Source organism: Saccostrea cucullata, unplaced genomic scaffold (assembly GCF_032062105.1).
Source record: "Saccostrea cucullata isolate Sc308-1 unplaced genomic scaffold, CSIRO_AGI_Scuc_v1 ctg3206, whole genome shotgun sequence".
Lineage (NCBI taxonomy): Eukaryota > Metazoa > Mollusca > Bivalvia > Ostreida > Ostreidae > Saccostrea > Saccostrea cuccullata.
Window position 1 is genome coordinate 26,154 of NW_026935266.1, and position 16,521 is coordinate 42,674.

Sequence of the window (16,521 nt, forward strand, 5' to 3'; positions counted from 1 at the left end):
TCCTATATTTCTATGTGTAACTTGGATTCCCTATTGTAGCCCCGCCCATCCCCCGGGGTCATGACTTTAACAATTTAAAATCTACACTACCCCAGGAGTCTTCCACATAAGTTTCAGCTTTTCTTGCCAAGTGGTTTTTGAGAAAAGATTTTTAAATGACCCCACCCTATTTTTGTCTTTTCTTAATTATCTCCCCTTGTGAGAGGACTTGGCCCTTCATTTGAACAATTTTAATTTCCCTTTACCCAAGGATGCTTTGAACGAAGTTTGGTTAAAATTGGCCCAGTGGTTCTTGAGAAGAAGTCGAAAATGTGAAATGTTTACAGTGTGATGGACAGATAGACAGACAACGGACAAAATATCAGAAAAGCTCACGCCTCTGCTCAGGTGAGCTAAAAAAAAAAAAACAAAAAGAAGAAAAAATAGAGAAGCTGAACAATACATTAAGTTTTTTATTCACTCAAGATAAGAATAAGATTAATTTAAGGGACAAATTAAATGAATATTACTTGAAATATACAATAGCCCAATCTATTAAAAATCGTGTACTTATTTCAAGAATGCTCGAAAACTGTATCTCAAATTAAAATTATTGAGCTGCATCTTTGTAATTGAATTAAAAAATATACGAGTATAATAATAAATCTTCGAACTCTTCTAAAGATTTATTTTAAAAATATGCCTTTTTTCCTTTGAAAGAATTATTTTTGTTTATATTTAACAAATACAATAACATATCATACATCATATTAATATGTTGATTCAAGAAAAACTTTGAGAGGCAACAGGCGATTACAGAAAAATGTATAGATAAAGTGTAAATGAGCATACAATTTGTTGCAACTCTTATTCAAAATTTTTTAACCAAACCAATCTCACATTACAATAAGAATTAAAAAAAAGTATAGAAACAATAATGAATCCTTAATTGTATCAAAGAATGTCAAAAATAAACAGGCAACAAATAATAATTTGTAAAGAATGGCATTTTCCCATCAAGAGAAATCTTCAAATGTGGTGTTAATTATTACATATGTGACTGCATGAGATTATTTTACATTGTTTATTGTATGATGTGTTGAACAACTTAGGCAATTGATAACGATGCACAATGAATTCAGGTTGATCAAAACATCCCTTTTTCTAAAGCAATGTAAATCAGAGTGCTAAAACATAATACAAAACAAATCAAATTTTTAGACACCTTAAAAGCAAGTAATAGAGATGTCTTCAAGGAAATAACTGATAGTTTATTGCGAATTAAATGAATCCATGTTATTCTGCTCAATGAAAAAATATTCTATAGTGCTCAAAGAAGATAAATGTTAGTATTCTCTCTTCAAATATTATTTTACAAACAGAAACTTTAAGTAACACTGCAAACTATGCACGGACATACTACGGATGGGACGATACACCGATACATATACAGATTATATCAGGACAGATACATTTATTTTAAAGTTCGTTATATACTGTTCGTTATCTCCATATGTTTCATGAAGCTATATATTTCTTAAAGAGTATCATCCCTAATGTTTCATGGTTAACTCTGCACTTTCTTCCACTCAGACCCTTTTTAATCTCTAAAACTAAGCATGGTTTGTTAAACAGTCATATCCTTTCTGGAACAGACAGACCCTGTATATCTAACACAGACCTCATAACTAGATCCTCAACATCATCAACTTCTCCAGATTCAACACTCTCTTTTTCACAGTCTCACTCATTTGTCATCTAAATGATTTCGTTAATACACTTAATAACAGAACACCCTGTCAGTGTAACACAGAATCTTACTCCCTGTACTTCATCCTAACAATAACATCAACTCACACATCCAGAAGAACCGTTATTCTTTCTATAAAATCATCCATGATTTTTAACAAACTGTGGCAGATCTTTCGTCATTTTTTTACATCCAATCTCAGATGTGCACTAAAGAACTCTTGTAGATGAAAATCAGCCCTTGTCAGTTGCAGCTCCTTCACTACGTGCAAATGAAGTATCTAGAGTAAGGCCATTCAAAGTTTTTCTCTGTTTAGCATCCGCCCGTCTTTCAAAAACCTAGCTACCTATTCACAAAAAAAACAAAAAAAAAAACACACAAGCCAAAACATAAACCACAGGCTTAAAAGTCATAAAAATGACGCACTTCAAATGATTTGATCTAACTAAACCGCTTTAATAGAAGGAATATCTATTCTTATGGAAAAACAAGGTATTAAATGCTTAAAATACACCCAATATAACTTACTATGCAGAATTATTTGGAGAAATTAACAAAATTAAAAGAATCGACTAAATTAATCAATTTCAGGACTCCTGATGTTGTGTGTTTTTTCTTATATGGGGTGTCAAAAACCAAGGCACACGCGGACGCTAAAAATAGAAAAAAAAACTTGGAATGGTCTAATTCCTTCATTACATTCTACCTTACCTGCTATTGTCAATGATGAATGCATCCAACTCAATTTGTTGTTGACTGCACCTTTAGCTGCTACTCATATATCCACCCTCACTGTTAGTGGTGTATGATAGACACTTTGTTCATATAGCTCCTGCTTCTATTAACTCATTAACTACACTCATATGTCCACCCTCCCTTGCTGCTGTCATTGGTGTATTATACCTACCTTTTTGATTGATATTTGCTCCCGCTTTTAATAGAGCCTCTACTATATTCATATGTCCACCCTTACATGCTGCTGTCAGTGGAGTCTCAAGCTCACTTTGTTGATTGATATCAGCCCCCACTTCTATAAGCTCCTCTACTATATTCATATGTCCACCCTCACATGCTGCTGTCAGTGGTGTATTATACTTACTTGTGGATTGATATCAGCTCCCACTTCTATAAGCTCCTTCACTACACTCATATGTCCACCCTTACATGCTGCTGTCAGTGGTGTATCAAACAAACCTTGTTGATTGATATCAGCTCCCGCTTTAAGTAGCTCCTTCACTAAACTCATATGTCCACCCTCACATGCTGCTGTCAGTGGTGTATCACAACTATCTTGCTGATTGATATTAGCTCCGGCATCTATAAGCTCCTTCACTACACTCATATGTCCATCCTTACATGCTGCTGTCAGTGGTGTATGAAACTTACCTTGTTGATTGATATTAGCTCCTGCTTCTAGTAGCTCCTTCACTACACTCATATGTCCACCCTTACATGCTGCTGTCAGTGGTGTATCATACCTACCTTGTAGATTGATATCAGTTCCGGCTTCTATTAGCTCCTTCACTACACTCATATGTCCACCCTTACATGCTGCTGTCAGTGGTGTATCTAACGCACCTTGTTGATTGATATCAGCTCCCACTTCTATAAGCTCCTTCACTACATTCATATGTCCACCCTGCAATGCTGCTGTCAGTGGTGTATTATACTTACCTTGTTGATTGATATCAGCTCCCACTTTTAGTAGCTCCTTCACTTTACTCATATGTCCACCCTCACATGCTGCTGTCAGTGGTGTATTATACTTACCTTGTTGATTGATATCAGCTCCCACTTTTAGTAGCTCCTTCACTATACTCATATGTCCACCCTCACATGCTGCTGTCAGTGGTGTATCATACTTCCCTTTCTGATTGATATCAGCTCCCACTTCTATAAGCTCCTTTACTACACTCATATGTCCACCTTGACATGCTGCTGTCAGTGGTGTATTATACTTACCTTGTTGATTGATATCAGCTCCCACTTCTATAAGCTCCTTCACTATACTCATATGTCCACCCTCACATGCTGCTGTCAGTGGTGTATCATACTTACCTTGTTGATTGATATCAGCTCCCACTTCTAGTAGCTCCTTCACTACACTCATATGTCCACCCCCACATGCTGCTGTCAGTGGTGTATCAAACAAACCTTGTTGATTGATATCAGCTCCCACTTCTATAAGCTCCTTCACTACACTCATATGTCCACCTTGACATGCTGCTGTCAGTGGTGTATCATACTTACCTTGTTGATTGATATCAGCTCCGGCTTCTATAAGCTCCTTCACTACACTCATATGTCCATCCTTACATGCTGCTGTCAGTGGTGTATTATACTCACCTTGTTGATTGATGTCAGCTCCGGCTTCTATAAGGTCCATCACTACACTCATATGTCCACTCCCACATGCTGCTGTCAGTGGTGTATGCAACCCACCTTGTTGATTGATATCAGCTCCCACTTTTAGTAGCTCCTTCACTACACTCATATGTCCACTCTTACATGCTGCTGTCAATGGTGTATCATAAAATATATTGGGCATTTTCTTGTTTGTTGTTTGTATATCAACATACTTAATTAATATTCTTTCAGTCGCTAAATTTTCACTGTAACAACTCAATACAAATAAGCGGTTACATTCGGAAACAAACTGCTTTTGATTTTTTGTAATGGAGTTTGATAAAGATAACTTGTCTGTTGCATTATCTTTTTTAATGTTATTTCCTCTCTGTTTTGCTTCATTGATTAACTCGGAATTCCAAAATAGTTCAACCTCTGTTTCTTTGTGTAATTCAGTTTGTTTTAGAATATATTGTAGGATCTGAGTGTGTCCGTAACAAACCACCCAACTGATAACCCTCACACTGTATGTTCTTTCTCTATAATCACCCTTCTCATTCACCAGCACCCTCTGTCTGCGCCACTCCCTGCTCCTCTCATCACTCTTCTCACTCTCCTCCCTCACACTCTTTCCTTTACTCACTACCTTGGACACGTCTTTCTGTTCTGACAAAAATAAAGACTTCAACTCTGTATACGACTTTCTCTCTAACACTGCAATAAAAGCTTGACATACCTTGGGGTGTTTTAAAACATCATTCATAAAAACATCATACAGTTCCATATTTTCTATATCTCTGTACAAACGCTCCGCTAACAATGGATACTGATCCTCTCTTAACCTAAGACTGAGATCAAGCAAATCCTGGTTTTTTTCACTACTTAATGTTTCTTCCTCCTCCGCACTGATTTCTTCATTCTCATCATGATTATTCTCAACCTCTGACTCTTTTTTACATTCTTGTACTTTCACGTTATTAGCAATGTAACTACTGCTAATATATTGCAAAACCAGATCTGGAAACTTAGAACCAAAATGATATGCTAGGATTTCAAATACAGAGTCATGAATAATAGTGTACTCAGTACCACAGAGTTTTGTGTATGTCCCCTCCATAGCTGCCATTGCATTAACAATAAGTGTATCATTGTAACTTTCAACTTCACAATGTTCTATTACTTTCGATTTTATTTCCCAGAAAACACTTTTTTCTATGTTTTTCAATATTTCTTTTGATAGTTTATTGTCATTTAACATGCACAAAACCAATGTAGCATAGCATAATCTATTTCCTCCTTGCATTTCATCAAATAGTCCTAAAATACATTCAGCTGGACAGGTAAAGAACCTTTCAGCATTCTTTCTAAATTTCACCTCTTTTGAGTAGAGTTTACACAACAGAGGAAACATATCTGATGTTTCTTTCAGAAATGCAGGGGACAACAAATCTATATCTATGCCGTGTTTCTGAAGAATCGCTTTTTTGTCTTCGTCATTCAATTCATGTTCGGAATTTTGCATCTTAATTGTATTTTCTTCATTTGAGAAAAATGATTTGTAACATTTCTTACATTCATTAAACACTGCTTTCCTACATGACATCAATACCTTTGTATTTTCATTGGAAGGTTTTAAAATTCTTTTCTCATAGTCTATCAATGACTCTAACTTTTGTTTTTGCAGACCTAAAACGCCTACCACATCATCAATGACAAAAACCTGTGGATGACGAGAGTCAGAATAATCTTCAATCTTCCTGATGTCTATAATAGGTACGACCTCGTACTCTTCCTTCTGGAGTATCAGGGCTATGTGATGAATTGTTGCCGATTTTCCAGATCCTGGGACACCAACAAATGTCATGTAAGGTTGTTTTCTGACTTTGACCAACATTGCAGAGAAACTGTGGCTTTCACTGTAAACCCCATCATCTTTTTCCCAGCGTTTGAAGTCCTCTTTAAAAATATCTAAAATGAATCGTTCCAGCCAGTTATTTTGTGAATATTTCATCTTGTCAATAACGTAATTACCCATCTTTCGTAGTAATTAAACGTTGTACACATGGAAAATAAGTAAATGCATAACTAAGTATGGTGTATATGTTCGTGGTTATTTTAAGAAAGATAAGTTTGCAGGATTGAATTTGAAGAAGTGTTGCAATTTATGGTATGGATTTCTGAAGAATTTAAAAGTTTCTAGATTTGAAAATAAATTATAATTTAATCATAGATTACATTGTCATCAAAATGATCAAAACTTTTTAATTTTGATTAGACCTGCTTTCACCAGAATTATATCATAAGGACCCTCTCTATACCAGTACAAAATGTTTTTTGGATATTGAGAAAAATATATTCTATAAAAGTGTTAGTATTGAGCCTATTTATATGATTTTCAACATATGGTGCGTGGCATTTACCCCCAGGAAAAATAATCAAACACAACACAGTATCAGTGAATAGAAATCACTGTTGCTTACTTCCATAGAGAAAATACATGCTAATAGCATGTTCAATTAATTTATCTTGGCCTTTTAAAATGTTAAGAATACCTGAATTGATTATTTGATTATAAATTGTGTGAATTTCAAATTTTAAGAATTTAGATCTAAGGGCAGATCACTCTAAGTGCAAAAAAATACCATAGAATCAGAAATCTTCATTGTGCAGTGCAGAGAGGGTTCTTAAAAGAAATTGCCGATCTGAATTATGATATATATATATATGTAGGACTCGAAAGTGCTATGAGACTCCAAAGTCCGATGGGCACGCCAAAGTCCGATGGTCTGCGCCAAACTCCGATGTTTGACACGCCAAAGTCCGATTTTGCAGAAAACAATTAACGTTTATGACATCAAAATACTACTGCGCCAAACCTCAATGCCGCGCCATGCAAAGGTCTTTAAAAAATATAAATAAATAAATAAATGCAAAAACCAACCCTTATCTCTCAGATAGGTGCGAGACTAACCCTAAACGCTCGGAAAGTGTGTATCAACTTTAAGCTAGATATCTTGGGTGTGTGCAAGACTGACCCTTATCACTCGACCCGTGTGCGTGGACTAACTCTAAATCTCTCGGGTTGTGCAATGCAAAGACTAACCCTAATCAATCGAGGGGTGTGCGAGGACTAACCTTAATATCTCTGTAGGGTGCAATACAATAAGCAAAATCAATAAATTTTATTCGATGACGAATTCAGAAATGATGGCTTTTGAATGCAGAACAACGGCGTAAAGGATTGACAGCGGATTATTGTGACGTCATAAACATTAATTGTTCATCAGCATCATCGGACTTCGGCGTGTCAGACCATCGCACTTTAGCGCAACGTGTCTCATAGGAAATGAGCCATCGGGCTTTGGCGTGAGCATCGGACTTTGGCAACCGCAAAGACAGCGAGCCATCAGGGTTTGGCGTAGACCATCGGGGTTTGGCAAGACCATCAGACTTTCGCGTCACCATCGCACTTATTGTGAATCCATTGATGTAATATATTCATAACATGAATGAAATAATTGTAAGTCCCAAATGTTAAACTTTAAAATCTAAAATGTGTCCCTCCTACGGTTTAAAAATGCTAGGTATTGAAACTTGTAATAGGAAACAGGATTGTTCTGAAAGCAACACAAAAATTTATCAGTATTTTGTTTAACAAAAAGAGGTAAATTAGGATCGCTTCAAAATTAGCAAATTTATAATAAATATTCTTGCCTCAAGATTGCTTTTTCTTGAATTTTCATCACAAATTAAAAATTACATAATTTTTTGAGACATTTTATATCTAAACTTTTCAAATCAGAGTCGAATAATGTTTGTTTGTTGTTTGACGTATCTCTTTCAGATTCTTCACTCATTTCGTGACACAACCACTTGTCGGTGGAGGGCTGCAAATTAAAACCTATATACTCGCCACATGGGCCTTTAAGCAGTGAGGGATCTTTTTTGAGCGGTTGAAAAAAGTCTCATCGGAAAAGTATCTTTGACCCGTGATGGATTTGAACCCGGGACATAAGGATCAGCTTTTTACGCCGTGACTCTACAGCAGACGCCCTAACCACTGGGCCATGCGGGTGACTTAGACAAATTATGTTATTCATAAAAAAAAATAATAATTCTTTGACACATATACAAAAGCAAAAAAGGTAGATTTTATAATTTCATATACCTTGCACAGTTTTCAAGGAAAAAAATAATTTATTCTGATTATGTATTTCAGAACGTCTATTGCCTCCATGGAAATATAAACAGTAATGTATATACAGCTGTACAATATGTGGTTTTAACTGAAAAAAAGTCAAGATTTACAAATTTTGTGCAAATTATTTAATTTTGCCAGTTTTTGTTTTGAATTCACCAACATACCTCTGACATTTGGAGGGATTACAGACTTAGGCGTTTTTATTTCATCTGAAATATAAAAATAAAATATGAATTTTTGGGCATTTTTATAAAAATTACTTTCTTTTTATTTATTTTATTTTATTTTAAAAGGTATATTAAAACATATTTGGGCTAAATCTTGTCACTACAAAATTCATGTCGCCATTGAACCCATTCAATAAATATACAGGGACAATTATGAATGCGCATCCCCTATATTTATTTTAGGTAGTGATGAGAGGAAGTACTGTAAAGGCAGAAATATTCGGGGGGGGGGGGGTTAAATTTCGTTTATTTCGTCCTTAACAATTACCACACGTAATTTTTTTTGACTATTGTGTGCATTTGTTAATTTCGAAATAAGAAAATTTTATGTCCACGAAACATTTTTGAAAAATAAATAAATATCTTATGCCCACGGAAATTAATCACCAGTGTATGAGCAATAAAAATTTGAATTTTTGATTTTAAGCCTAAGGCTTGACATACTTCATTCCAATTAAATTGCAGCAGATGGATCTAATATGTCACCCATCAACTTCTGTTTATAGTCATCTGCCAAGAATTGATTAGTTATTTTATTTACTCTCTATATTGTCAATTACATGACCTTACTAATGTGTTAGAGACCTTTACTTTAGTGTTATAAAAATTGAAATACGCGAGATTACAGTAGCTCTGGCTTGATTTTGTGAGACTACAAGGAAACTGTTACAGGATAAGGGCAATTATTCAAGGAAGTGTAGTGAGGAAGTGACTTACACATAGGAACAAAGTAAACAGAAAAGTTATGTTACATTTAAGATTTCACCACTGTTTAATATTGTTGTGCTTCTGGCATGGTGGCCATAAAACTGACTTTTGATATCAGTCTTACTTTTCCACTAAATATTCCTTTGGTAAATTGAGACTGAGATCAAAAGTGAGTCTTAAGTTTTATGGCCCCCAGGCCTGGCGTGGTTCCAATGTGCATCACGAGTTCCGAGATGCCAACGAACCAAACAAACGTCCGGTACTCAGAAAGTTTTATTTTTTCATACATTCTTATTCCAAACTCGATATCTAGCTTGACAATAATACATATTCACTGCACTACTCCCCCTTTTCTTAAAGGAACTAGAATTGTCCAATAGGGAGAAATACCTCCCGCCAGGATTTTCAGAGAAAGTGTCAATTCACAAATATTTTTTTATGGATCTATTAAGAGTTGTTCACGATTTTCTTAGAAACATTTAGAGTGAAAATATAATTCGCCATAATATCTTTAAATGAATGAAACTAAGGTGCAAACAAATAAAAAATAAATACTGATGCATTGTAACATTTTTTTTATTTCATTGAAAAAATAAATTGCCACTTTATGTAATGATTCTCTGCAAATTAATTGTTGAAAAACATTTTACAAAATCAAATTAATCTTGATAAGTTATTATTCATTTCAAAAATAATAAGAGGTCCATGGGCCACTCGCTCACCTGAGAAGCTTTGGCTATGTTATTCTTAACCAAATTCCCCCTTGTAATACATGTACCTATACATGCTATACTGACCCTATCATACCACAAGGGTCATAATATTGGTTTACATCTACATTACACCAGGATGCTTCCACATAAGTTTCAACATTCCTGGACAAATACTTGTAGTTCTTGAGAAGAAGATTTTGAAAGTTTTTCCCCTTTATATTTCTATGTAAAATTCAATTCCCCATCGTAGCCCCACCCAACTCCCGAGAGTCATGATTTGAATAATTTAGAATCTACACTACCCTAGAATGCTTCTACCTAAGTTTCATTTTTTCTGGCGAAGTAATTCTTCAGAAGATTTTTAGAAGATTTTCCTATATATTACTATGTAAAACTTTGATTCCCCATTGTGGCCCCACCCAACCCCCGGAGGTCGTGATTTGAACAATTTAAAATCTACGCTACCCAAGGATGCTTTCACTTAAGTTTCAGCTTTGCGAGCCCAGTGGTTCTTGAGAAGAAGATTTTTAAAAATATTTCCGTTATATTTCTATTGAAAACTGTACTTGTCTTGTGAAAAAAACTTTAAACTTGGCAATAATTTTGAACATTAACGACGAAAGGGCTTTCATACTTCACATATGTAATCTTGTGAAAAGATCCTTCATTGGAAACCAAGACCTTTGACCTTTTGACTTTGGAGTTTGACCTTTAAAAAAGCAAACCTTGACCTGACAGTTTGAGCTAGTGCTTCCATACTTTACATATTTAACCCTTGTGACAAGATCTTTCAGTTGATAACAAAACCTGACTTTTGAGTTTTACTGTAAAAAAAATAACCTAAGCCATAACTTCTGAACGGTTAGGGGTAGGGCTTCTTTTCTCTACATATGTATTTTATGTAGCAAGACCTTTCATTGGATACCAATTACCTTGACCTTTTGACTTTGACCTTGACCTTGGGGATTTTTGTACGTATGAAACTCTTTTAATCTTGGCCATAGCTTTTGAACGGTAACAGCTAGTGATCTCATACCTCACTTATGTAATCCTTGTGAGAAGACCTTTTATTCAATATTCAGGATCTTTTACCCTTTCACCTTCGACTTTGACCTTCTTAAAAAGTTAACCTTGACCATTAGATTTAAAGGGTTAGGGCTAGTGCTCTCAGATTTTAATTTTTTTTTATCCTTGTGACAAGACCTTTCATTTGATAGCAAGACCTATGACTTTGGAGTCTGACTTACTTCTCAAAATTTGTAACCTTGGTTATAACTTCTGAATGGTTAGGGCTAGGGCTTCCATGATTTACATGTGTATTTTCTGTTGGAACACCTTTCATTGGATACCAATGATCTTGACCTTGAAGATTTCCGTATTTATGGAAAAATCTTTAACCTTGGCATATTTCACAATTGTTTTTCCAGTGAGAATTTCCTACTTTTAGTACCATATATTAAATTTGCGTTTAAGAAAAGTTTAATCTTTGCTATATTGCTTTAGGGGGGCATCAGTATTTCAAAAACAAATCTTCTTTCACACACAAGAAAGGTGACTAAATGAAAAATTAGCTTTTAAAGTATAAACATATTCAAGTTCAAATTGGAAGTTTGAAAGTCTTTATGAAAATTATCAAATGCCAACCAAGAATGAGCTACCAGTATATGTTTTAGATATCACATTTCAGATTTTGACATCTTTAAAATTTAAATTAAATTTTGATTTGAAAGACATTTATCTTCAAAATAGTTTTTAAAAACTTTAGTTTTATCTCTTAAAAACGTAATCCAGTTTTTTCTTTAATATAAATGTACTTACCAACAATTTTTAGCATTTTATCATTATTTTCAATTCTTTCCTCTTCACTCTCTTCTAACTTTCCTGGAAGAAAACAAATAAAGTAAGCATTAACCGCAGAAACAAATTCAAACATGGTTTTTACAAAAGGCCCATGGACCTTATAGGTCACCTGAGTATAATGTAACAACTTTTCAGCAAATGAACGTGTTTCATCCAAAAGCCATGAAATTAACAATTTTGAAAGAGGTTTATTAATTATAATTCTGATAATTGATAATATGATAATTATACACTTAGCATGCTTACTTTGGTTACTCAGAGGTAGATCAAATAACAAAGAGAAAATTCATTTCCACTTTATAACCACCAGTTGTGCACCCCATCCTACAGGAACCACTGACCTTGCAGCCATATATTAAGAAATTTTGTAAATTTTATCATAAATTTTATTTCATAATAAATGGTTGATTAATACCAAAGAGCAGATTTTAAAGCATTAATTTATTTTACGACAAAGTAACCCCCTGCCCTCATACGTCAGACCAAGGAGTCCTGAATTTAACCATTTTGAAAGAGGCACATTTCTTCATTATAAATATGTAATTAGATCAATGGCATATTAACCAGGAGCAAAGGAAAATATTTTCAAAAAATACATGAATTTCACTATATAATCAATAGAGTCTCGCCCTAGCTCCCGAAACTCTGACCCAGGGGCCCTGAATTCACAAATTCGGAAGAGGCAGCCTTATTCAACATACATGTAGCTATGTACTTGGTTTATTTTATATAATGCCCGGGAGCAGAGAAGAAAATTTTTGAAGAAATAATGTATTTTCACAGGATTCTCTCCGTTTCCAGACGTCACTTTTAGCTTTTAAGCGGGATCTTTAGACTGATCTTTTTAAGTGGCATACGACGTGTAATTTTAATTTTGAACAAGTTATCGAGTTTTATTGTCCTCAGATTATTCATTTTGGCACAACCTGTATTGTGTGAAAATCCAAGTTGATCTCAAGTTGATCTTAGTCTAGCACCTTATAATTTAAGCTTACTCTTATGTTAGTAACGATATCCTACTTTTATTAAGGTCTTCCGTTTCCAACGGAAGACCTTCTACTGATTCTGTTGGTAAAAAGTCTTTTATCTATAACTCTCTAATGATCAATATTTTGATATACATTACTGAAGCAAAAGTATTCATCTTAACGATTTGCAACAATATATGATACAATTTTGATCATATGTTACGTAATAAGGGGTCAAAAGGGGCCAGAATGTCAAATCTTTGACGCTTTATATATCGAAAAGGGGGAATATTTTGATAGGCAATATTGAACAAAAGATGGTCAGAATAATGTTCTAAACAATATGCATACTTTGAATTTTTGTAAAACGGCCCCTTTTAAGGACTAGTACGAGTGGCCCCTAAATATTTCAATTGAGCATATCTCAACAACGAAAAGAAATCTCTGAATAAGTATTGAACAAAAAATCTACCAAATTACAAGACCGTACATTTGTTATCAAGAAAATGGGGCTGACCCCTTGAATTAGGGGCTCAGAGGGGCCAAAAGTCTTTTATCTATAACTCTCTAATGACCAATATTTTTGATACATTACAGAATTAAAAGTATTCATCTTAACGAATTGTAACAATATATGATAATATTCTTATCATATGTTACGTAATTAGGGGTCACAAGAGACCAAAATGCTATATTTTTTATGCTTTATAACTCGAAAAGGGGGATGTTCAGAATATGGTGACTAAAATGAGAAACTTTAACTTTAACAAGGGAAAACTCAATGTCAGTCTTTTTAAACAAATATCTCAGTCAAAATCACATCTTATCTTATCGAGAAATTCAACGGAAGACCTACTCGTTGCTCGAAACGAGATCTCATCTAGTTATTCTTTTTTTTCTTTTGCTTCCTAGACCGCAACTTTAAGGCCTCCTATCTCATTATTTCCTCAACGGATTTCGCTCACATTTTCAGAGGTTATAGACGTTTATAAACTCTATCAGAATGATGACTAAAATTTCAATAAGTCACTTCCGGTTTTGAGTTATTCCCCTTTAAACGAAAAATCATAGGCTTTCCTTTCCGGATAAAGGCTCAGAGACCACAAAAGCTGGAGCAGAAATTTTACTCGTTTTTGATAAAAGAAAGATTGAAGTTGTGCACATCGGTTTTTGTGTTTCGATTTCTGCATTCAAAATAGCGCTATATAGGGATCAAAAATTAGAACGCCTAAAAGAGCGAAAATTTACAGATATTTTCCTTTTTATCTTAAAAACTAAAAATATTTTGTTAAGACATGTAGAATAAAAGTTGTGCATAATTACACGCACTTTCATTTGATATCATTAAAAAGGGACTGGCCCTTAAAATTAGGGATCTAGGGCCCTTAAAAGTTTTTGTTTAATATCTCAAAAAGTATTGAGAATTTATAATGCGTCAAAGAAGCAAAGTTGTTCAAAATGTCAAGCTTTATCTAATGAGGTTGTCAAAATACATCCGGGGACGTTACTTTCGGTCAAACCGGAAGTAGTCAAAAATTGCATTTTAGTTGTTCTTGACAGGTTTTTAGATATCTTATGTCACTGGAAGCTTAAATCTTAATTTTCCGTCCGTTGTCGGTCCTTCCGGTCAAACTGGATGTTGCCAAAAATAGCTTTATTTTTCAAATATGAACATAGATTTAGAGGATTAAATCATTTTTCGACTTCATTACTCTTTTTTTTCAAATGAAAGTTACTTCCGGTCAAATAGGACGGAAGAGCTACTCGTTGCTTTGCAACGAGCTCGGCTCTAGTTTTACGTTTTATGTTTTTATGATTATTGTGTAGATTTTTTAAAAATACTTTTATATCTGAAACACAGTCTGTTCAGCGCCTTAGAGTACTTTATTTCAAATAGGGCGCATATAAATGTTATTATCATTATTATTTTTTTCGCTATATAATCAATAGAGCCATGCCTTAACACCAGAACCCTTGATCCAGGAGCCATGACATTCACAATTTTGGAAGAAAGATTCATGGTCATCATAACTTTGTACATGGTTGGTTTATTTCATACACAGGAGCAGAGAAGAAGATTTTTGAAGAATATATACAATTTCACTATATACTCAATAGAGCCCTGCCCTAAAACTAAAACACCTAACCCTGGGGCCATGTAATTCACAATTTTGGTAGAGATATTTTTGCTCCTCATAACTTTGTACTCAGTTAGATTATTTGATATCCAGGAGCAGAGAAGAAGATTTTCAAAGATTTTATGCAATGTTAATATATAATTTAAAGAGCCCCACCCTTACACTCAAACATCTAACCAAGGGGCCATGAATTTCACAATTTTGGTAGAGGTAGCCTTATTAAAGATAACTATGTACTTGGTTTGTTTATTTAATGCTCAGAAGCAGAGAAGAGGATTTTCAAAGAATTTATGCATTAACATTATATAATCTATTTTGCCCCATCCTAGGACTAGAACCCCTGACCCAGGGACCATGAATTTCACAATTTTGGTAGAGAACTCAATGCTGATTACAATCATGCCAACAGCTTGACTGCTTGATGCCCAGGAGTAAGGAAGAAGATTTTTAAAGATTGCATTAATTTTAGAGCTTTTGACCCCACCCCTCAGACCCCAAGGGGGTAGGGACCACGAAATTCATAATTTTTGTTCTGCTTTACACAAAGATGCTTTGTGCCAAATTCGGTTGAAATTGGTTGATCAGTTGCAGAGAAGAAGCTGAAAATGTTCAAATGTTAACACACGATGGAAGGCGGACGTTGCACGACGATGGACGAAAACAGATAGCAAATGGTCACCTGAGTTTTTTCAGGCGACCTAAAAGATTTATTCATAGGTTAAATGTCAATCTTCATCGTATTAATTACGTTTCAGGCGTAGAACCATTTTTCTAGTTTCTGCATCTTCTTCAGCCTGTTTCCTCAGTTCTTCTATGTAATTAGAATCACGGGCAGGGTCCATTGTCTCATATCTCAAAAAGTCCACCTCTTTTTCATACTTGTTCCCATTGTTAAGGAAAGAATCAACGTCTGCAACTACTGATCTAACATTGGTCCAGATCGTGTTAAAATCAGCATTGGTTAGGACGGGACTAGAAGAATGTACACACTGATTTCTGGCAATACGGATTCTCTCAATGTTGGCGGAGAGAGATCGATCTGTAGGGTCTGGATCATTTCCCCAGCCATTACTGTGTGGTGGTATACCACAAATGTTTCTAAGTAGTATGTACAATAAGGAAATGTCCATATCACCATAGTTTCCTGTATAACTACAACCTCTGGGTAAAATAAGATTCATCTGTTGGGCTGTCAGACGGGGAAGGCTACTCCTTTTGTGTATAATGACGTGTGGGAATGTTGGTAGAGGTACATGGTGAAGTAAAACATCACGTAACTCATCTGTACATGGACCCAGGAGAAGCCGACAGGCTCTACAGGCATTTGTCGTCTCCTCTGTAGACGCATAAGATGAAGAGGCCATAATATTTATTTGGTGCTTTTCTGAAATGTAACAAAACCCCCATACTTTAACAATAAACAGATAAATCAGAATTATCTTCACAGAACCTAACATTGCTTATCTACTACGGTGACTAGGAAACTGGCTCTCATTAAACTTCTTTTTTTCAATTATTTCAGACTTTTGGCTAGAGAACCATACTAAAAATGTATTTTTTTCCCCAAAATTTGTTTTTTTAATTTATAACATTTATGTTTTTTTGACTCGGTGATTTGATCTAGTGACCTA

The 16,521-nt window shown here is 34.7% G+C and overlaps 1 protein-coding gene across 1 annotated transcript; it reads right to left on the minus strand.

Moving 5' to 3' along the window:
- Positions 1–1,066: 1,066 nt before the first annotated feature.
- Positions 1,067–16,296, minus strand: LOC134242335 (uncharacterized). Its single transcript, XM_062724407.1, has 4 exons — positions 15,639–16,296; positions 11,743–11,805; positions 8,441–8,485; positions 1,067–6,043 (listed from the first exon to the last, which is right to left on the minus strand). Exons 1-4 carry the CDS (start codon positions 16,252–16,254, stop codon positions 2,808–2,810), a joined length of 3,960 nt encoding a protein of 1,319 aa, XP_062580391.1. The 5' UTR covers positions 16,255–16,296; the 3' UTR covers positions 1,067–2,807.
- Between the last annotated feature and the right edge of the window lie 225 nt (positions 16,297–16,521).